Source organism: Neolamprologus multifasciatus, unplaced genomic scaffold (assembly GCF_963576455.1).
Source record: "Neolamprologus multifasciatus unplaced genomic scaffold, fNeoMul1.2 scaffold_10, whole genome shotgun sequence".
Lineage (NCBI taxonomy): Eukaryota > Metazoa > Chordata > Actinopteri > Cichliformes > Cichlidae > Neolamprologus > Neolamprologus multifasciatus.
Window position 1 is genome coordinate 78,230 of NW_028181985.1, and position 21,990 is coordinate 100,219.

General features: G+C 41.9%; 2 protein-coding genes and 1 long non-coding RNA gene across 4 annotated transcripts; 2 read left to right on the plus strand and 1 right to left on the minus strand.

Annotated features, from left to right (window-relative positions):
• The first annotated feature begins 809 nt into the window (after positions 1-809).
• On the plus strand, positions 810-5,884 carry LOC146490356 (uromodulin-like). Of its 2 annotated transcripts, none has more exons than XM_085153275.1 (5): positions 810-1,269; positions 1,371-1,616; positions 1,699-1,861; positions 3,472-3,558; positions 3,668-5,884. In XM_085153275.1, exons 1-4 carry the CDS (start codon positions 1,154-1,156, stop codon positions 3,556-3,558), a joined length of 612 nt encoding a protein of 203 aa, XP_085009401.1. In that variant the 5' UTR covers positions 810-1,153; the 3' UTR covers positions 3,668-5,884. The 2 variants fall into 2 exon arrangements, with proteins under 2 accessions (XP_085009401.1, XP_085009400.1); XM_085153274.1 differs by having other exon boundaries at positions 818-1,269; positions 4,692-5,884.
• Positions 5,885-9,530: 3,646 nt separating this feature from the next.
• LOC146490357 (uncharacterized) lies at positions 9,531-10,462 on the plus strand. The gene is made up of 2 exons (XR_014872801.1): positions 9,531-9,669; positions 10,230-10,462. It is a non-coding gene; the product is annotated as an uncharacterized LOC146490357 (long non-coding RNA).
• Positions 10,463-10,598: 136 nt separating this feature from the next.
• LOC146490358 (uncharacterized) lies at positions 10,599-13,319 on the minus strand. The gene is made up of 3 exons (XM_085153276.1): positions 12,250-13,319; positions 11,585-11,674; positions 10,599-11,411 (listed from the first exon to the last, which is right to left on the minus strand). The coding sequence occupies exons 1-3, from the start codon at positions 12,374-12,376 to the stop codon at positions 11,152-11,154; spliced, it is 477 nt and encodes a 158-aa protein (XP_085009402.1). The 5' UTR covers positions 12,377-13,319; the 3' UTR covers positions 10,599-11,151.
• Between the last annotated feature and the right edge of the window lie 8,671 nt (positions 13,320-21,990).

Here is a 21,990-nt window from a genome sequence, read left to right on the forward strand (position 1 = left end):
AAACATCGTGGGAAAACACGTTTTCAACACTGCAGGTTACCTGGGTGTAATGTTTTTCAGCTAAAAAGAAACATGGCCTGACTCCTACCTAACTATATAAAGAGTAACTGAAGGTTAAATGCAGCTAATATGTCCTGTTTTAAATAAGTTTTTCTTCATAGCATGTTGACTGATTTTTATGGGTTTTTTTTATTAGACCACGAACTGTCCACTAAACCAGATATCAAACTTTTTCCACTTATCCACTGGTGAAAATTATGGTGAGGAGCTCGGCCATCAGGGAGGGGCTAAGACTAGAGCCGCTGGTCCTCCGCATTGAAAGTCAGTTGACATGGTTCAGGCATCTTACTAGGATGCCTCCTGGGTGAGGTTTTCCGGCCATGTACCACCGGGAGGAGGCCCCTGGGCAGACCCAGGACATGCTGGAGGGATTATATCCATTGGCTGGCCTGGGAACGCCTTGGTGTTTCCCCAGACAAGGTGGAGGAGGTGGCTGGAAGAGGGAGGTCTAGGTTTCTCTGCTTAGGCTGCTGCCCCAGCAACCCGGCACCAGATAAGCAGAAGAAAATGAATGGATGAATGGATACTTTATTTATCCCAGCGCTGGGAAATCTCTTTGTTACAGCAGTTTAAAACTAAATGAAAAACAATAAAGCAAAATTACTTAGAAATGATATATAGCTCATTTCAAGCACAGTGTGTGAAAAATGATTTTAATAAAATAAAAACTGAATAATGTCTGAAAGACTACAAGCACACTTTTACAAAAAAAAAAAGCCTCTGTGAATTCAGATACTTACTTTTGTGTTTAATTTTCTTCTCTGACAAAGCCAGTTAACAGTGGCTGCTCTAAGAGCCTAAAGAGCAATAAAGGTGAAATTAATGTATCAAATCATTTATTTAAATTCATTAAACTAATGCCTTGTGTACGTAAATAAACAAAATAAAGTGGCAGCATGTGCAACTGAAGATAACAGATCACTATTTGTTTTTTACTTTCTAAAACTTTCTATCCTGGGTAAGCCCCCATGTATGACACTTCGGTTTGCTCCCACAAGATGTCTCATTTTTAACACCTACTAAAAACTGTCACACATCTGATTGTGTGACTCTGCAGACCAGCAACAGCCAAGTGATCTACAAAAACACCATCATGAACCAGAACAGCTCCTCTGACATCATCACTCGTCTCGACCAAATCTCCATCGACTTCTCCTGCGTCCAAACTCAGCCGGACATCAAGACTGCCACCTTCAGGATCAGAGACAGGTGTGTGGTGGCTGCTGGTTTTCTTTGAGTTACTTTAAGATGTGAAGCTTCTCCTGAGGTTTGTGAGTCAGAGAAAGCTGAAGTGTGTTTGTGTTCTGCAGCTCTGTGATCCAGCACATCACATCTGGAGTTTGGGATTACACTCTGACCATGCAGAGCTTCACTGACGTCGACCGCACACAAGCTGTGGAGTCCAACACTGAAGTGCAGCTGAACCAGAAGATCTGGGTGGAGCTGAAGACTGACGGGCTGGATGGAGACGTGGTCGTCGTGGTGACCGGCTCCTGCTGGGCAACTGACCAGCCATCACCCGACAGCACTCCGAGATACGACCTGATCATAAACGGGTGAGACAGACTCAGACAGTCATGTGGTTTTGATCTCTCTCATGGACTCCTGAACAAAGTGTGTTTTCCTGTCTGTGAGCAGCTGTGCCAACCCTGCTGACCAGACTGTGCAGGTGGAGGAAAATGGACTGGGAACCTCCAACTACTTCTCCTTCAGTATGTTCCAGTTTACTGGGAGCTCTGGTGACGTCTACCTGCACTGCAAACTCCACCTGTGCCCCAAACAGGAGAGCAGCTGCCTCCCGGTACACCAAACACACACAAACTGAGCTGCATGTGCTTAGCTCTCACTAAAAATACCAAAACTACATCTGAAAACTTTGTTGTTGCTACTGAATTTTTTTTTCAAAAATATGTGACCAACTTTACACCTTCACATACACATTCTAGTTATTTTTATTTTTGATGTTGCTTCACTCTTGCCCATCCTTTCTTCGCAAATAGTGATGTCACGTCTAACACTGAAACCTCAAGGTCTGTGCTGAGCAGAGGGTCCAAATTAATGCCATGTCAAAGCTTGTATTGTTCTTCAGAAAGTCACGTAACCAAAGATAAACAAGGCACTGTTGTCTGAAATGACGTGGCTGCCTCATTATGTGATTTAAGCTATTGAAAAGATGTGGGAATTACAGTTTTGCATGATCTGGATCTGAGGTGATTCTCAGGATTGTCACAAGCAGGAGATTGCAAGCACATTATGGAGCCACCAAAAAGGCAAAAATTATGAGCAGTTTGGGACCATTTTACATAATATCTCCCAATAATTCATTCAGTGTCAGAGAACGGGGCTTTGTGGATCTCCCTTTTTTCCAAACAACTGGCCAGAAAGATTCAACACATTCACACGGCTTCATCACACCATTGCTCTTTGCATGCTACTACTCCTACATTACTTAATTAAAAACATGTACATGTATACCAGTTAAAAAAATGTATTTGTACTCACAGGTTCAATTTAATCTCTAAAATTCTTCCCAGCATTAATGATTTTAGTCATGAGGTTTGAAATGACGACCCAAATGCAGTCTTAGAAAGCAGGCAAGGCACAAAATAAAGAGCTCCTTTAATAATTCTTTGTCAAAGGACATACAGAATACAGAGTGACAGAGAACTTAAAGGCACAGACTAACAGATGCACTGACAATGGAAAAATGGAAACTGGAACTATATAAACAAATATGGACACACTGAAGGCAATTAAGAGAAGAGGAAACATGGGGAACAAGGAAGAGCTGAAACTAGTTAAGTCAAATGATACAAAGAAAGTAAATCTAAATACAAAACACTGGATACTGAAAATTACAAAATAAAACAGGAAGTAACTGAACTGGAAAACCTCTAACACCGCATTAGATGTGCATAGACTTGACAAAAAGAAAACACAGGCTACGCTAATAAATACCAGAACACGAGTAAACGGAAAACCAAATGACAATCCTAACAGAATTCAGAATACAGGAAGACTAGAACAAACAAAACCCAACTTAAAATAGTACACACTAAAGCTCTAAGATAACAATGAAAAGTACACTAAAAGCTCTCAATAAAAACTAGACAACTCAAAATAACCCAATAAAAACCAACAGACCATGACTCTTTTAATGTATTATTCCATAACTTAAGTAGGATGTCTTAGTTTCACCACACTCCAATATAACTGGGTTTAGCCCTTATCTGTTTATTAAACATTCTTTTCATTTATTCTTCTTGCTCTTTTTTAAAAGCAGAATAAAACATTAAAATGAAAGGATTCTGACACAAAAGCTCAAATGCTGGCTCTCAGCAGATTCAATTCTGAATGAAAGGATCAGCGTTGATCTTCTAAAGTCTGGACTTTGTCTCTCTTTGTCTTTAGACTTGTCCTGCAGCTGCTCGCAGACGCAGATCTGCCAGGTCCAAATATGAAGGTGAAGCCTTCATCAGCATGGCCTGGACTCATTAGGTAAGACACACTCTGCTGTTTTCAATTACATCATGTTGAGACCTGTGTTGAGAATTTGTGGTGTTTATGAGCGAGATGATTAAGACAAAGAAATGCCTCAATTTAATAGAAACACATCAAACCTCACCGATGGAGGCTGAAAGAAAACCTACAGAAATATTACTGATTCCAGGTATACTGTTCATGTTCTTGCACTGACTAAAAGCAAATCTAATGTTTTTATTACTCCCGCTAAGTCTATAAACTTGCAATCTGATGAGTTTGATCTGAGTTAGTAAAATGTCCTAGTTGGTCCCCTGTAGCCTGACAGTCCAGGATCAGGATGAAGGTCCATGTCAATTCAATTCAATTCAATTTTATTTATATAGCGCTAAATCACAACAACAGTCGCCTCACGGCGCTGTATACTGTACAGTAGATCCTACAATAATACATACAGAGAAAAACCCAACAATCAAAGGACCCCCTATGAGCAAACACTTTGGCGACTGTGGGAAGGAAAAACTCCCTTTAACAGGAAGAAACCTCCGGCAGAACCAGGCTCAGGGAGGGGCGGGGCCATCTGCTGTGATTGGTTGGGGTGAGAGAAGGAAGACAGGATAAAGACATGCTGTGGAAGAGAGACAGAGGTTAATAACAGATATGATTCAATGCAGAGAGGTCTGTTAACACATAGTGAGTGAGAAAGGTGACTGGAAAGGAAAAACTCAATGCATCATGGGAATCCCCGGCAGCCTACGTCTATTGCAGCATAACTAAGGGAGGATTCAGGGTCACCTGGTCCAGCCCTAACTATATGCTTTAGCAAAAAGGAAAGTTTGAAGCCTAATCTTGAAAGTAGAGATAGTGTCTGTCTCCTGAATCCAAACTGGAAGCTGGTTCCACAGAAGAGGGGCCTGAAAACTGAAGGCTCTGCCTCCCATTCTACTTTTAAATACTCTAGGAACAACAAGTAGGCCTGCAGAGCGAGAGCCAAGTGCTCTAATAGGGTGATATGGTACTACAAGGTCATTAAGATAAGATGGGGCCTCAAATACAGATGATGAGCAGACTCATAAGAAACCAAAGGGATTTGACAGTGAGGACATGAGTGTTTTTCAGCAGTCACAGTGTGATCTGGTTTATCTTCTCAGGTGGTTTCCACGGTGACTCGGACTGATTTCAGGCTGCCGACCTCGATGATGATCCCTGACTTTTGATTGGTCCTAAACCAATTCCTGGATGTGTGATAGGTTAGGCTGGCTGCTGTGAGATTTTGTGGTCTCCCACAGCTGGACAAAGAAGCTGTTTTAGTGGAAGTATTTTGAGGGCAGGGCCAAACTGTTGTCTGACAGATTATGATTCTACACCTGATATTTACTGTTTTATTAGTAACTTGGTGAAGGGAAGTGTGTTTTTGATATTTAACCAAATGAATATATTTGTGGTGCATTAACACTCCTCAAACATCAAAAAGCAAAGCACTTCAGGACCTCCCAGGAGGCCTGGACACATGTAGGTTGTCAAATGTATTAGATTTGCTATTGACTACTTGTTTGACTTGTGACCTGCTAAATACAAACACATCTGTGGTCACAGGTCCCACACATCCACAAGCAGTAATGCCTTCTACCAAAGAAGCATTTCTACTTCTCAAGTTGTTTTAGGTGAAGATATTTTTATTCATTTGACAGGAAAATGAAAGGATGGGAGGAGATTTTAAGAAAACATTTTTTGGGAGCATAAAATGCTTTATAGGTAATTGATTCTTTACCAGGGTGTAGTATCATTTATTTTCTCAATCTTGATTTTCTAGCTGCCTTTTTGTTTTAATTTGATTGTGGGTGGGCTGTGTTCTGATTTTTGCCTTTAAGTGATCATTAAAGTAAAATCAACATAAGGGAAATAAGAGGGTAGAAAGCTTTGACTGTCTCTAAAGTTTGGATTTGCTGATTAAAAAAGTCACTGGATACAGCACAAAGTGGAGAAAAGAGCTTGAGTGTTTGACAGAGAAAAGGAAGGTAGGAAACCAGCTGTGTGCTGTTGGTCAGGTCAAGTTAGAAAAGTTGGTTTTTCAGTGTGGACAGATCAGTAGGGTTGCTAGGATTTATAGATGCATATAAGCATATAAGTAAAGATAAAATCACTATGTGACAGCGTACAAACCTAACATCAACACCAAAGATTTGCCTGAGCCTGAAACTTCAGCACAAAGTTAAAATGCTTTCTTTTGTTCCTGGTTTTAGAGGCCACACTGAGAATTCTTGCTGAACTCCATTTTTTTGTTGTTGTTTTACTGTTTGCATGAAAGACCAAAAATAAAATAAAAGGTGAGGGTAAAAAAGAAGCTTCAAGTGCTCTTTTATAATTTCCACTTTCTGGCTAAGGAACTATTCAGCCTGAACTCCAGTAACTGCTGTTTTGACAATGATTTTCCATATGATACACGACTCTATTCACACTGAGTATAATGCAGGTTTATGCAGACTTCAAAGTCAAGCTCATGCCACAGTCCCAGCAGATCAGCTCATCTCTTTGCCAGCATTAACTGGTAAATCAGAGAAGACCCAGGAACTTACAATCACAAAGTGCAGAAGGACAGAAACTGGACAATGACCAATTTTAGATATTTCTTTCTGTTAACTTTTGTTCCTTTTGTCCCCATGAGTAATTTGTACAGAGCATAACGGTAAACCAGAGTTTAAACCAAAACAAGTCATTCTCTTTCAAATATCAATAAAAACTAAAAGACAATAAGAGACCAAACCTCTCTCACATGGACACATGGACCTTATAAATAGGCGCAAACTGCTTTAGCAGGGTTTCTGCTGTTCTACAGCCAGGCTGACAGATGGTTTATTCACAGGGGTGCACATAAGTGGTCCGTAGGTGCGCATTCGCTGTCAAAATAAAAGAGGCGCACCAGATAAGAAGTTGCAACAGGCGTTTGCGTCCATATAAAAGGCTGTTTTTGTCCACTAGAGTGGGATTTTCACAGCATATTCTGCACCACATCTCTGTGCGTTCATCGTTTGTTTGAAGCCAGCTCACCTCCTGCAACCACTTTTCCGAGAATACGCGCTTCTTTTGCGGTTCCTGCTGACATTTCTTTGGAGGTGGAGGAACACCAAAGTAATTGCTTAAAGGAGCTTCTTCAACATCTTTAAGAGTTCTAAACAAATGTCTGTCCTCCTCCAGAAAATCTTATGTACGCAAACACGCGTCTCATTTTGACAGCCTATGCGCACCTGAGGACCACTTATGTGCACCCCTGTTATTCATCATCCAAACATACTGGACATCTTGTAAAAGACAACTTTGAAAATCCTTCAGAAAGAACTTTTTACAAACAGTTATCTGTTTGTAAAGGGAGTGCAAACAGGTTGCACTCCCTTCATCGTGGAACTTCACCTGCCTGCCTCCCTGCCAGGTCCGTTTGCGTTTAGGTCAAAAAATCCTTGCAACAGTACACATACAGAAGGTGAAAAGCTGGATTTATGCACACAGCGCTGCTGCTGTCTTCAGCAGGAGCAAATAGAAAATTGTACTGAGTAGTCAGTATAAGCTTTTAGTGATATAAGTTTATTGATGATAGAATACTGCATGATGACCTTTTTCTTGTTTAGAACTGATTGTTCTTTATGAAACGTGTTCGGATATTTGTATCTGAATCTTTCTACAGCGATAGTGAGAAGTTGAACAAGCTGTTCTGACCTTGCACACACACACACACACACACAATCACATACGCACATGCTCATGTCACTGAACGAATGTATTCATTTCTCTTGTATAAATAAAGAACGCAGACGGTGACAGAGCACAAGCCCGTGAGTGTCTCTTATATAATAAGTGTCTCTTATTTAATCTATATCTGTGGGCCAGTCGGCCTCTTGTGTAAAGGACACAGTGATGCTGAAGTCAGAAGCTGTGGTCAGTTCAGTCAGCCCAGGTTTCAGTATTCATGACATGCCTGAGGTCAAATTTGACCTCACTCCCCCTTAGTCAAAAGAAATAATGAAAGCGCATGAAAAAACACCTGACTTAACTCTCTGTGCTTGCATTGAGATGGCTCTCAGGAAGGGATCAGTGCAGCACTGTCCCAGTGACAGTGATGTAAGCTGCTCATCATTGGTTATGGGTCAACAACTGCGCCAAAGGCTAATTACCACCTCCATTCCTGAAAAGCAGGAAATATATGAATGATTTTGAGAATATATGTATTCTGCCCGTTCCATTATTTTATGATACAGGCATTCATGAACCCTGTCTGTGTCTATCCTATGAATTCTAGCCAAAAGCACCTGAGAACATGCACATGATGCGGTGAGCAACCAGTGTGCAGAGCACAGCGATGAAGACAGAGTGGAGCAAGTTTCAAGCTTCTGACGCTCCAGGTAACTGCACACAGATAACCTGAGACATGTGTGAAGCTTTCAGTGGGTCTGTGTGATGGTTTATTGGGTAGAAACAGGCTCCAAACCACAACTGTTTCATACAATTATATTTGGCCCCCGAGATAAGTTTTACAGCTTTCCTAGTGATAAAAACCTCCTTTATTGTAATTCATGCTACTGTTGGGATTAAATGATTTGAAGTGCCTCAATTCTGCCATATAACCATATAGTGTAGTATTAACTGGACACGGCCCTGAAAAATAAAGGCATTAGACCAAGTGTCCCTGGAAGTCAAACGCTGCAGACTCTCACTCACGCTTGCCTGGGAAAAAGTAGATAAGACGGGACCATCTCTGGTGGAAAGTTACTGACACACTGTTTAGACTAGAGTGAGAGAGCTTCTGTAATAAAACTGTCAGGGGCGCAGCAGCATTTTGAGATCAACGTGTCGTGCAGGACGCATCTCCCTCCTAGAAGTAATAAAGAGTTAAATGGTCTACTGAGCAGTGTTTTGTCTTCCATCGGATGCCTCGGAGGAATCAAAGGAACTGGGTGAAGTGTTGATATTTAACACTACACAAAATCATCAAGCAAATGACAATTAAATGACAGAAAAGTTTTTACTACAGAAATTTCTGTGACTACAGTTTAAAAAACCAAAGGAAAAAACTGCAGTGTGAGCAATGAGCTGTCAGGGCTTTTTTCTGTAATTTTACACATTTATTTCTTACGATTTAAGCACAAAGAGCCGTAACAACAGATTTCTGTCTTTGTCACAGCAGCTTTTTCTTTATCATGTAGAGTTAAATATGTCACTTCTTTACACAGTAAGGGGAGTTTCACTGGTCCGGCATACAGTGGGCTGTATGTGGCCCGCTATGTAAAATGAGTCTAAATCTTCATGGTCTGAGAGATGTAGCCCACAAGAATGACTGAGGAATCAGGGCTGGGAGGAAATCGGCCCTGGCAGTTTTGGTCTAGGTGGCCGATCACGATCGCTCCAGAAAAAGAAAGAAATATATAATAAATAAAATAACATACAGTGGTGTGAAAAAGTGTCCCACTTAAATGTTTCAGATCATCACATTTAAATATTACACAACAACAACAACACAAGTAAACACAAAATGCTCTTTCTAAATGAAAGTGTTTATTATTAAGATAAATTAACTGTGTCACAGACCAGAAGATCCTCCAAAGCCAGACATCATGCCAGCATCCTAACGGTGTGTTCACACCGAACGCGATGGACGCGAACAAAAACGCCCCAAACGCCCCTAATTTGACGCGTGCACATTCGCGTCTCAACGCGTGTCCAAGAAAAATCCATCGCGCTTCAAAATATGATATTTTGACGCGCGTGAACCGGAAATGTGGGAGGGATGTGGGAGGAAGTTGTGCCAGACCGGTATCTTTGCAAGATGGCAGCTGTCGAGTTAGCGCTTGAAGAGAGAGTCTCCCTTCTCTATGTACTGTGGAGAGCAGAGCAGCGGCGTAAAAGACGCCCTCGCCCTACCTGGGTCCATCAGGTCCTCCAGAGGCGTGAGCAGTTTGGTGAGTTTCACCATTTGCTCCAGGAGCTGCGCCTGGATGACGGCCGATTCCAGCGACATCACCGTCTTTCACTCGGCCAGTTTGAGGACCTGCTTCCCCGGGTCGGTCCCAGAATCGCCCGCCTAGACACCAATTACAGGCGCTCAATCCCACCTGCAGAGCGCCTGTCCATCTGCCTGAGGTTAGTAAAAGTATTTAATACGGTAGTCCTTTATTGATACCTGTGCTAATACATGCTAAACCATCCATTTATACACTGCTAACATGGACGTGCTATGCTAACAGTGAATGCTCTCGGTTTTTACTGATAGCAAACTGTGGTACGGAGACGACTGTTTATAATATTTCTAGTGATACTCAGAAGGTCTCATCAAGTCCCGATTTAATTCGATTTATGCTGTTATCAGTGTTTGAATGATAGCATGTCTGTGGTGTCATATCAATGTATGCGCTCGGTGTTTGCTGATATCAAACTGTAGCATTAGGACCACTGAGTTAACCTTTGTAGTGATACTCACTCCTTTTTATTTAGACCTGGTTTAATTCTGGGATAGTTGAATATTTGTATATAATCACCGCAGACTGTTTTAGATTATATCTAATATATATCATGTAATTATCCTTATAATTACAAAAGGTTTTATGTAAGATTTATGTTTTGCAATTTGTAATTTTGGAATTTCAATAATGTATTTTGTAACTGCAGTACACATAATACTCATTTTAAACAATTTTGTCCAGGTTCCTTGCCAGCAAACAACTCCTCCAGAGAGGCTGTCCTGGTGAGGGAGAAATTCATGGCTCACTTCTCGGCGGAGGGAGCTGTGTCTTGGCAACCAAAGGAGTAGCCTGTTTGAAGTCCGAGTGACTTCCCCACAACGGCTCTTTTAAGAGCCACCCACAAACCTCTAAAGAGTGTTCCTGTCTTTTTAAATTTTTCTTAATAAATGGAGCTCTACTCCAAAATAAACTAACCTCTTTTTACTCTCTTAAATAACTTGTCTTCACTATGTTCCTATATACAGTGTGGTGCAAAAGTTTGGGCAACCTTATTAATAGTCATTATTTTCCTGTATGAATCACTGTTACAATGAAAAATGTCACTTACATATATCATATAGGAGACACACACATTGATATACACTAAATATTTACTTCCAGGCTTCATTTCTCTTTTTTTGTGTTGCCAATTTATGCACCTGCTTGATTTAAACAGTTATTGCACACTTTCTGTAAACTGCATTTCACTTCTCAAATATCACTGTGTGTGTCTCCTATATGATATATTTGACTATTTTTATTGTGACAACCAATGATTTGTACAAGAAAATAATTACTTTTCACAATGTTGCCCAAACTTTTGCATCCCACTGTATTATTATGTTTTGTCATTAGTATAATATGAAATAAATTCTACTTGTGTCAAGTCGGGTGCCAATATTTGCTGTGTAGTAGAACAGAGACATTTTGTCATTATAAATGTTTATTTGAAAAAATATAAATTCATTAACAAAAACATTTATCATAAATATATGAAATGTAACTATTTACAGAGAGACAGGAATAAAAAGGACCCAGCTTGGAGTGGAAGAGCCTCAGGGAGAAGGAGGAGAAAAATAAGAACATTGTTTCTGCCCTGGAGAGCTGCTGCCTTATCAGAAAACTACTGATCATTAGGGTCCAATGTTTCCAAATTTAACACAGCTGTGCTGTTTTCAAAAACTAATTTATAAATTTGAAATTTCACGAATTCTCGTGTCTGAGGCGGCATGCTCTCCAGAGCAGGAACAAGGCCGAGGAGGAAATGTTCAGTTGGAGACGGGCGTGGCCTCTTTAGGGACTCCAGGATGGCCAGCTCCACCGCCGATGGACCGTCCTGGGACCCGTCCCTCGCCCGCCTTCGAGCTGTCCTCCTCTGTGGGCCTGTAAAACACAGCACAAAACAACACAAAGTAATGAGAAGGCTGCTACTAGATTTTCATTTTCAAAATTGAAAAAAAAAACATGATATAAACAGATTGGTTGTAGATATTTAGTAAAGGTGATCACAAGGGAATTCAAGCAAGTAAAAAGCTGTCAGTGCTTGATGTTCATACCTGTGGGTGCAGCAGCAGGAGCTGAGGGACCAGGGACTGGAGAGCCAGGAGAAGAGACAGCTGAGGACTCTGCTGCATGATTACTTGACTCTATCAAGACAATATTAGATGTTAACAGGTTGAAGACAATAGTCATAGAGAATATTATATTATTATATACTTATTATTATTATTATATACAGTGGTCTCTCATTTATTGCAGCACATGAACAGTAGTCACAGTTCTCACAAGTTGATTCTCAAAGTGAAAACCTTTGTCGATTTTAAAACGTAAAAGTATTATGCCGCGCTTTTTCTCCGTCTGCGGCGCCACTTTTGTGCGCCTTTTTTGCTCCCGGTGCAGGTGTGTATTTCCGAATGAGGCTCATAGTTATGAGTGTTTTTGTGCTGTTTTTTTCTATTGGACGTGATGGTTATCAAAACCAAACATGATAAGTTTGGCAAGCGCAGGAGACACGACATGGAGGAGATTTGTCATTTGGGCTGCAGAATGCAATGCGCATTGTTGAAAGCTGTACGGTGCAATAAAAAAAAATCAGCGAAAAGGCGAGGCAGTGACGGATGAACAGCGGGACTACTGTATACTGTTTATTAATAAACAAAATATGTTCCTGTATGACAACACGCATAAATTAACTGCCTACATTAACTCTATGTAAACATACCTTCTGACTGACACTCCCCTGCTGCCTCTTCGGGCTGTCCCTGGTCCTCGGGGGAGAAGTTCTCCACGGTCCGCACCATATTACCGCTAGTCTCCCGCGGGGTGAGGAAGGGGTCCAGAAACCCCATGACCGCGAAGAACTTCCATCTTCTCCCCGATCCTGCTGCAGACCCACTCCTCTTCTCCTTCTCTGCCTTCTTCTCCTTATTATAAGTGTCCCTGAGGCTCTTCCACTTTCTCCTGCAGATGTCCTCTGAATAAACGCATTATCTTGTTAGCGGAAAGGTATTTGTACATCAGTGGGAAAATAGCGGGACAGTAGGCGGGCTTGCTAGCTTTTGCGCGGGTTCATCGGGTCAGTCTGAAAATTAAAAAGAAGAAGGAATGAACTTACCAGGTTGCCCGATCTCCTCACTTATGTGTCTCCAAGCTAGGTCCTTTTTATTCCTGTCTCGGTAAAAGTAGTAGCTAGCATCGTATAGCTCCGGGTGATTAGCCACGGCACTGATTAGCTTTTCCTCCATACTGAATGAAGAATGAAGGGCTTTGGCTGGATCTGCCCCTTTGACCTAGGTCAGAGCCACGTCACCAGGCTCCTGATTGGTTGTCGCGGCGCGATTTGACGCTGGAGTTCAGATTTTTCCAACTCGAGCGGTAGACGCGAAACGCGCGTATGCACAAAATGCAACACAAAAACTCACGCGCGTGGTTTTATTCGCGAGTCAAACGCGCCAGACGCGCTACACTGACGCGCGTTTCACGCGTTTTGGCGTTTTCGCGACGCAAATCTGCTTCCGAATTTTCGCGGGACCCGCAATCGCGCGTCATCGCGCTTTTCCATTGACTTTACATGTAAACCTGACGCTCTATTCGCGTCCATCGCGTTCGGTGTGAACACACCGTAAGAGATTCAGAAACGAATGAATTGAGATCTGTCAGTGTGGACAGGGTTATAAAGCCATGTCTAAAGCTATGGGACTCCACCAAACCACAGAGAGAGTCATTATCCACAAATGGAAAACATGGAACAGAGGTGAACCTTCCTCGGAGCGGCCAGGCATCCAGCCACGACGCATCCAAGAGGTCAGCAAACAGCCCAGAACAAAGAGCTGCACGACTCACTCGCCTCAGTTAAGGTTCATCACAAAGGGGAAGTAACAAAGTACAAATACTTTGTACTCTACTATACTAAAGTAGAACTTTCAGGTATCTGTGCTTTACTGGAGTACTTTTTACTTTTCCTCATTACATTTTAAACAAATAACTGTACTTTGGACTTCTTACATTTTCTTGTTACTTTTGGTTCAACAAATTTGCAGAGAGTTATTGTTTCTGTCACTCTGAGCGTACAGCCCTCTTTGAAATAATCACCAGGGGACGTCACATACAAAGAGATGACGTGTGCCACAGTAACAGGTCCAAGTGGGCCGCTGTGTGGTTTGGTTTCTTTGGCACAGCTCTGGAACGACTGCAGGTGTCCATAAGTTGTGGCCGCGGTACTTCAGCATCTAATGAGCCCTACAGAAGACGATCGAGCATAAAGGGAGTAACATGTTGTTGCAGGTAATTTCAACTGCAACGTTTCTATCAGCCCAACAAACAACAGCAAACACACAAGCTGTTGTTGTGCAGTTTGTCTCACAGTGTGTTGCAGCTAAAGGTCCAGCTGTTGTATTTCACAGGGACAGAAACGAGTTTGAGATAACTTCACTCAGAGATGGAGAAAGAATACAGGACAGGAAGAGGAGAGCTTATATTTAAAGGTAAGGACTGCTCAGTGGCATTTGATAGAAACTGAAAGCTTCCATGGAAGTCCTCATGTTCTCATATTGTGAAACACGCTGCAAAGCAAACTGTGTTACTTAAAGAGCACATGAAAGTCCTCTGCAGGTTAGTGCAGGATTATCAGGTTAGTTTACAGTAAAGAACTGTGTGCGACTGACGCACAATGGCTGTGGTGCTCGTGGTCTGTTACATCAAGAGTAACAGAGATGAATATGAATTTCAGCTTAAATGTAGAAAAAAGACGGTGTAAACAGCGTCCTGTCAGTGTAGAGGCTGGAAATCAGCCAGGACAGCTCATGAAATACCTGCTGATTATCATCTTGTTGATTTCAGTTTCTACAAAGAGCCACTACAGCTGATTTTAGCTTCCCCCACCTGCTAAATCACACTGTAAGATGGAAACCCTGCTGAGCAAAAGGAACAAAGGCTGCTCTCAGTTCTGCCAGAAAGCATCTCCATGATCCCCGAGACTTTTGGGAAAATACTCTGTGGCCTGTTGAACTGTCTCTGCTGCTCGTCTGCAGAAGAGTATCTCAGCCTTCCACACAGTGAGCCTTTTCTCCTCATTCAGATTGTATCATGGACTTAAGATCTGTTGTTTGATCTTTTCCTTCCACCTCTCTGGTTTATTCTCACTGATCTCACTTGCTGCAGTGACTACAATAAAAACATCCTGTTTGTGGAACAGCACATATGTGTCTGATCACTCTGCACTGCACGCTCAATACAAATCTCACCGCCAGGAAGGACCTCAGTCACAAAGAGAAAACCTCAACACATAATATACACAAATCCCAGCTGTCATAATGTGCACCAAAAAGGGATTAATCCTGTTTTTTCTCAGTCCTTGCAGCGCTTTCTGTCACCTAGAGCCAGTTAATGTCTCCAGACCAGCCCTAAAGACGTGAAAATGAATCCACTGTGAGTGAACACATGTCATTGTTTTAAGCCCCACAGATACAATCATAGTCTAACTGTACAATGCAATGTAGTCCAAATAATCCAGCACATATACAGCAGTGAAGAGACAGAGGGGTGAGTGAGCAGGGACCTTTCACAATGCTGCATTTTAGTTTTTACCTTTGGCAGAATCGCACTCTTACTTTTCTGTGTTCGTGTATTTGAAGTGAAATTAAAGCTAATTAGAGCTTAATGGCAAGAAAGCAAAAGTGGAAAGTGCTAAAAATAGAGAATTATCCTTTTAAGTGAATCTAAATCTTTCCCTTCCTCTGTCTAAAAGAAGCTTCATCTCCTCTCTCTGTTTATACCAACTCTACTGTCTGACTGGCTTTTGGAGACTCAGATTTGAAGCCAAACAGAAAAATCGATGTTTTCACTGAATGTTTTCTAACAGTAAATATTTGTCAAACATTTGTTCCCAGTTTCTGTCTTTCCATGTGTTGTCCCTTAATCTGAACTGGAACCCAATGAAGCAGAGTGTGATCACCTCCTACGAGCCATCCTGTCACAGTGAGTGGAAGCTGCAGTATCAGATACTGGCTCTTTGTCATTTACAATGTGAGCTGTTCATGGTGGCCTAAACAAACTGTGTGCTCCTGTTGTTAAAGGGAATCATCCTGCGAAGCCACAAGTCAGCGTCACCTCTGTTTCCTGCTTGTCCAAAGTGAACAGTCATGAAAAGATCAATTCATACAGAAGTGAAGTGCAGTGGAAGCAGCTAGAGCAGGGTGACCAAAAGTATTTATCATGATATACATTTGAAAATTTGTGATAACGATATAACTGACATGAGACAAAATACTTTACAACTCCACAACTTTATTAGTGTAAAAAACCATCAATGTATTTTCACTTCAACAAGCAGCTGTTTTTATCTGCATTAAAGTTACATAATCATGTAACAGTGCAAATTCCTCGCTGACAGTTTAACCAAAAGGCATTTCCAGTGGAAACTGGCCCACATATCCTCAGCATAACCATGTATAATATCCACAAAACTTAAAAAGAGGTTAAACACACACAATACGGTAATATTATGTTGAAGCACAGTACGTATCACTCCGCGAGGCTCCGCCTACGATCGCCGTAATGCTCCAACAATCCATCAAGCGGTGCGGCTTCGTAGCTTAGCAAAGTCGTCCTGAAACATTTGACAGATTTTCGAGCGCCGTGCACATAAAATCGTCTCGAGGTCAGTAAACACAACCAGAGTTCATACATAAGGCACACGGGATTATAAGGGGCTCTGTCGACTTTCAGAAAAATCAAAGGATTGATTTTAAGTGTGCCGTATTTTCCAAACAACACGGTAATAACGACGGCCCGCTAGCATGCTCTACCAAAAATAGTGCTTTGTTGTGTATCTGACGGACGAAAGCCAAACCAGTTCCACACCAGTGAAGCTGCAGCATTTTTACAAACCAGTTCCGGTTCATCTGTTTCATTCAACGATCTGCTTTCGCTCTTCTCATTCTCCGTCGCTGCCATGCTTTTTCCGCCGTGTGCGTATGAAAACAAAGGCACTGCGCATGCACGTTTTACCCATATTCTATCACCATATCTCATTTTCTTATCGTTGCCCAACATTATACCGGTATTACCGTGAACGGTATGATATGGCCCAGCCCTAGAAGCAGCAGGATCAGTCATGGACGCACGAGTTTGTTTGTTTTGTGGCACCAAAAGGGAGCCTGTAGTGACTGGAGCCCCACTGGATCATCACCAGTAGGAAGAAGAAAAAACAACCACGTGGAACATTTTTGTAGAATCGTTGCAAATTTTCCAGCACACACTGGATGTGATCTGGGAATGTAGTTTCTTGCAACGTGTACTCAGATATTTCTGCAATACTTATGTAAGAATGCTGTTTGTTGACTTCAGCTCAGCATTCAGTACAGTCATTCCCTCCAAGCTGATCACCAAACTTGTGGCTCTTAGACTCAGCAACTCCATCTGGATCATGGACTTTCTGACCAACAGACCCCAGCATGTTAGGTCAGGCCATAACTGCTCTACCACCATCACACTCAACACTGCACTCCACAGGCTGTGTGCTGAGTTCCTCTATGACTGCAGACCTGGGTATGGATCCAACTCCATCATCCAGTCTGCAGATGACACCACGGTGACCGTCTCATCAGAGACAACGATGAGTCTGCTACAGGTAAAGCACCTAGCTGTGTGGTCTGACAATAACCTGCTCCTGAGTGCCAGCAAAACCAAAGAGCTCAATGTGGACTTCAGGAGGGAGAACAGAGACCCCCATGTCCCCATCTACATAAATGGCACAGCTGTTGAACGGGTCTCCAACTTCAAGTTCTTGGGGACCCACATCTCTGAGAATCTGTCCTGGTCAACTAACACCTCCAGCCTGGTCAAGAAGGCCCATCAGCGCCTCTTTTTCTTTAGGACCCTGAAGAAGAACCACCTGTCTGCTGACATACTGGTTAACTTCTACCACTATGTGATAGAGAGCATCCTGACCAACTGTGTCACAGTCTGGTGTGGGAACTGCTCTGCTGCTGACCGCAAGGCACAGCAGCGGGTGGTGAAAGCCGCCCAACGCATCACGGGGACTCCGCTTCCTGCCATTGAGGATGTCCACAGGAAGAGATGTCTATGCCGAGCACGCATCATTCCCGGGGACTCCTCTCATCCTGCCAATAAACTCTTGTCTCCTCCAGAAGGTGCTACAGGAGCCTTCAGACTAAAGCCAGCAGGTTTAGGAAGAGCTCCTCCCCCACAGCTGTCACCCTACTGAACTCAGCCCCCGCTGAGCCTTTCCATCCACACTCACTGAACCCTTCTACACTCCTCCTCCCAGTGACCATGATCATTCTCAACATTCACCACATGCTCACATCGGTTACTGCTGTAGTTTTAGGACACTGACAGAGTCTCTGTTATAGTGACTATTATAGTCTGTTCAGAGAGCTACGCTTCCACTGCTGTAGATATATTCATAGCACTCTGTAGATCTGTTTACCTCACACCGCTACATCTGTATATATGTAGCACATCTGTATATTTGTTCACAGTACACCTGTATATCTGCCCACCTGTACAGCAATATTGAACATCTGTATGCTGTACATTTGTCTGTAGTTCAGCTGTATGTTTGGTCTCTCTGTTCATAACTATTTCACCATTTATACTACCCTTATCTGTATATATCAGTGCATCTGTATATTTGCTCTTATTGCACTTACTGATAAGATGCAAACTGTATTTTGTTACCCTGTATTTAGACATGCATGACAGTAAAGTGGAATTCTAAATCCTAAACATTTCAACAAAAAAATCACAGCTACAGTTTTTAGAAGTGATTTTTAGAAGGCCAGTAAAGAGAGCATGGAGACAGATGGAGGATCCAAATCCACTGAATCTACACGCTTCCTGTTTCCACCTCATCCTTCCAGTGCTCTACTATACTCTGCTCTCTGCCTTTGAACTTGCCTGGGCCAGGTCTGAGTCCAGCTTTGCCAGGTCACATGACACAGGGGTGTGGTCTGATGTCAGCAGGCAGGTCAGTGGAGCCCTCTGGTGATGGATTTATGGCAGTGAAACAGGAGGAGGCCTGAGAACAGACAGCAGGCTTAACAGGACAAAGTAGCATGTAGTACTTGAAGGAGTCATCACAGCCAATCAGCTCTCAGGAAAATGGAACATCACATACATTTTCTCTTCTTTGATTTTCATCAGTGTATTTTTCTGTCAATATTTCTGCCTGATCAGAAGCTCATAGGCACTTCCTGTCACTCTACAATCAAATAATGTAAAGGCTGCCCTCTCTGCCCTCCCACTAGCTGACCTAGCTGACACAAGTAAACTGTGCTAAGATGCCCTACAAGGTTCTTGGCCACATACATATAGATATACTTGGCTGTAGAAATCCTGCCATGAAGCTCCCAGCGCACATTTTTGATGCTTCTGTCTGTGGCAGAGGAGGTTTGGAGCTCTGCAGAGTCTTGGCGACTTACTGACTATGCACCCCTACCCACATGTATGATTTAGATTTAGACTTATGTGGCAGCTATTCACTGGCCTGACAAAGTTATTTTAAATGATATCATGTCATGAATAACACAAGTTATTTTCCATGAAAACTAAAAGTGGTGAAATTCTCCAAAAACGAATGAGACGTGATGTAATTTGACATGTTTTGTTGTTTTGTGTGTGTGTTTGTCTGTGTGAAGTTTCGATGTGTATTGTTATGAAATAAATATATATTCTTAATTTTTGTTTTATAGAGGCCAGACTAGGAGAACGCCAGTTTGAGCACAATGTCACAGAGTACTGACAGGAAACTGCTTTTGCAGAGAACAGGAAGTTTTAGTGCAGAGCTGCACAGGCGTATTAATAAAATACAGGAAACCAGACAAAAAGCAGAACTAAGTAAACTGTGTGTCGCTGTGACGCAGTGCAGAAATATATATACGGATTTAGCTGGCAAAGAATTCAGCCCTGAGCTTGTGTGTTCGTGTGGCGGGTCTCCATTTTGCAAAAATAAAGATCATTTTTTGAGCTTGACCACTCTGAGTCCAGTCTTTCTCTGTCGCCAAAGAAATTCAAAAGAACGGAATTTAATAATATCTGAAAAGCACAATTTTGAAAACACTGGAAAGACCTCAAGACATTTTTCCTTTACCTTCTATGTAAACAAAAATTTCCACCAAGGCTTTTCAGTGTGAAATTTAGCGTGTAGAGAAAATACCTGTGCCAGGTTGGCTCCATCTAGTGGTGAACATTGCTTTACCACTACATCAGGTGAGTTTTTCTCTGTGCACAGTGACACAAAACTCATTTAACAACATAAACTATTAAAAAAATGATGCAGGCAGATCAAGGCAATGTTACAGATTCAGTAAGAACAGAAGTTTATTCCTTCAAATATGCAGGGCGTCACACTAACACAGCTGCTTATGTCCAGCATCGCTCTGTTATTATCAATTTGATTCAAACGTGTCCAGTTTATTGTCTTAAACTGGCATTAAAGCTTCAGTGAACTAAAGTGGTGCCTCTGAGTCAGCACCCAGAAAGCTCATCTCTTTGAAAAATGTGGCCATAAATACGAGCGCTGCTGGGATCTTAAAACGCTGGGGCTAAATCCACACCTGAAATCTTTGTTTCACTCAGTAACAGCAGCTTTTTAATATTATTGACTATATGTTATAGTCAATAATATTACAATTACAGTTACAATTAGAATGCAGTCAGCATGTGCCAAACAAACTCCCCCCAAATCGATCATGTTTGATATGATGATGACGTTTTTAACATCTTATTTATCAACTTATTTAATACACTGTATCAATCAATTATTAAACAAATATCAGGCTGTAGAAAAGCCAATAATAATGCACCGAGCACGTTCATGCCATAACAGCTAAATGGCCATCAAAGAAAACCCTGAATGCCTAATACAGGACAGGCCAACAGTTAATGCAGCCACAGATGGACATCAGTCAGCTTTCTGCACTTTCCACCTGATCACATCTGTCCTCAAAGTCACGTCACTTCCTCTGTGGTTCATTTATGTTTACTTTTACATTTGCAGTGACAATAACTTTAGTGACATAGTGCACACATTATTTCCTATGGACTGCTGGGTTATCTTGGTTTATTTAAGTTAGTATTTTTAAAGGTGAAGTCAGTCATTTTTAGGTTATTTGATAGAAAAAAGGATCTTGTACTCATAAACAAACATAGAATAGTGGATACAAATGACACATTGTTAAATGTGTCATTGGTCACTGCTTACTTTCCTCATTATTTAAGCATTACTCATCCTTAGTATGTCATTTATGAATACAGATATACGTTCTTAGAAAGAACCACTTCTGAGCCTGATCTCCTTACTCCAAGGAGCTTTTGTGAGTTATCATTGTGCCAGAGGAGGAGGGCATCCACTACTTCTCCAAACAACTTCCCCAAACCAAAGCACAAATAAAACAATAAGTAAAACAGGCTGTTCTAAAGTATGATTAAAGTTCAGCCTCATTAATATAAATGTCACTGACAGTTGCTAATATATTGGAAAAGCAAAATACTTACTGATGTCTTTCTGTCCAACAACAGGAGTGCTGGTCCCGAGCCTCAAAGACAGTAAGAAGCAAGCAGAGGGAGAAAAAGCAGAACAGTTTTCAGAAACTGATTTGATCCTTAATGGCTGTGCAATCATTGTAACATAGAGATTGCTTGTGTTGTTAAATAAAGGCTAGATTTGACATTAATAGATGCCACAGATGTTCAAAAGCTGCCACAAAGCATGAACAACAAATGGACGTCTCCTTCACCTCCCGAAGAATTTTGTCTGGGCTCTTATCTCACTTTTTTATTTCAAACAATCAACAGAAAATTTCACAGACATAGTTTTATGTAAGGTTTTTAAGGCTGTGGTGTTAATTTTGAAGTAACATGAGCCCAGCGGCAGCAGCAACGCTAGGCTAACACTAACTAGCTAGCAAGATTATAATCCCGGTGCTAAACTAAGAGAAGCCACAAAATCAGTTTGAATAAGAGTAAACATTTACTCACCAAGTCAGTGTATCAGGTAAAGATCCACAGCAATGACAATAATATCTTGAGCTGACGCTTCTCCAGGTTTGCTCAACATATTCCATAACAAATGCTGGCACCGTGAACATGCGGACTGAGAAGCTTAATGTGTACTTTGTAAAAACGATGAGAAAAAAAGCTGGCTGAAGAAGAAAAGATAAATGGCCTTTTTTTCAAGCCTTCTCTCGGCCGGCCGTTTGGCCTATGACATGTGGCGGAAGCCCCTGGTACAGGGCACCGCCAGTTCGATCCCCTCACGAACTCAGTGGCCACGGCCCTCGCTTGGGGGGCGGGGAGACACGCACTCGTGTTTCCCTTATGCTTTTTCCTGCTCTCCCCAAGTCCGACGTGGCATTTTCAAAACACATCTTTCATCCTTCTGCCCTGAGAAGCAAAACTTCCAGCTTAGTTAGTTTTTCTAACTTAAGACAAGTCAAAT

Excerpts from the sequence above, each read along its gene's own strand:
- LOC146490356 (XM_085153275.1), top strand. The coding sequence starts at position 1,154 with ATGAACCAGAACAGCTCCTCTGACATCATCACTCGTCTCGACCAAATC. Across the intron at positions 1,270-1,370 it reads ACCTTCAGGATCAGAGACAG|CTCTGTGATCCAGCACATCA; the intron begins GTGTGTGGTGGC and ends TGTGTTCTGCAG. Across the intron at positions 1,862-3,471 it reads AGGAGAGCAGCTGCCTCCCG|ACTTGTCCTGCAGCTGCTCG; the intron begins GTACACCAAACA and ends CTTTGTCTTTAG.
- LOC146490358 (XM_085153276.1), bottom strand. The coding sequence starts at position 12,376 with ATGGGGTTTCTGGACCCCTTCCTCACCCCGCGGGAGACTAGCGGTAAT. Across the intron at positions 11,675-12,249 it reads AGGGGAGTGTCAGTCAGAAG|AGTCAAGTAATCATGCAGCA; the intron begins GTATGTTTACAT and ends TTGTCTTGATAG. Across the intron at positions 11,412-11,584 it reads TCCTGCTGCTGCACCCACAG|GCCCACAGAGGAGGACAGCT; the intron begins GTATGAACATCA and ends TGTGTTTTACAG.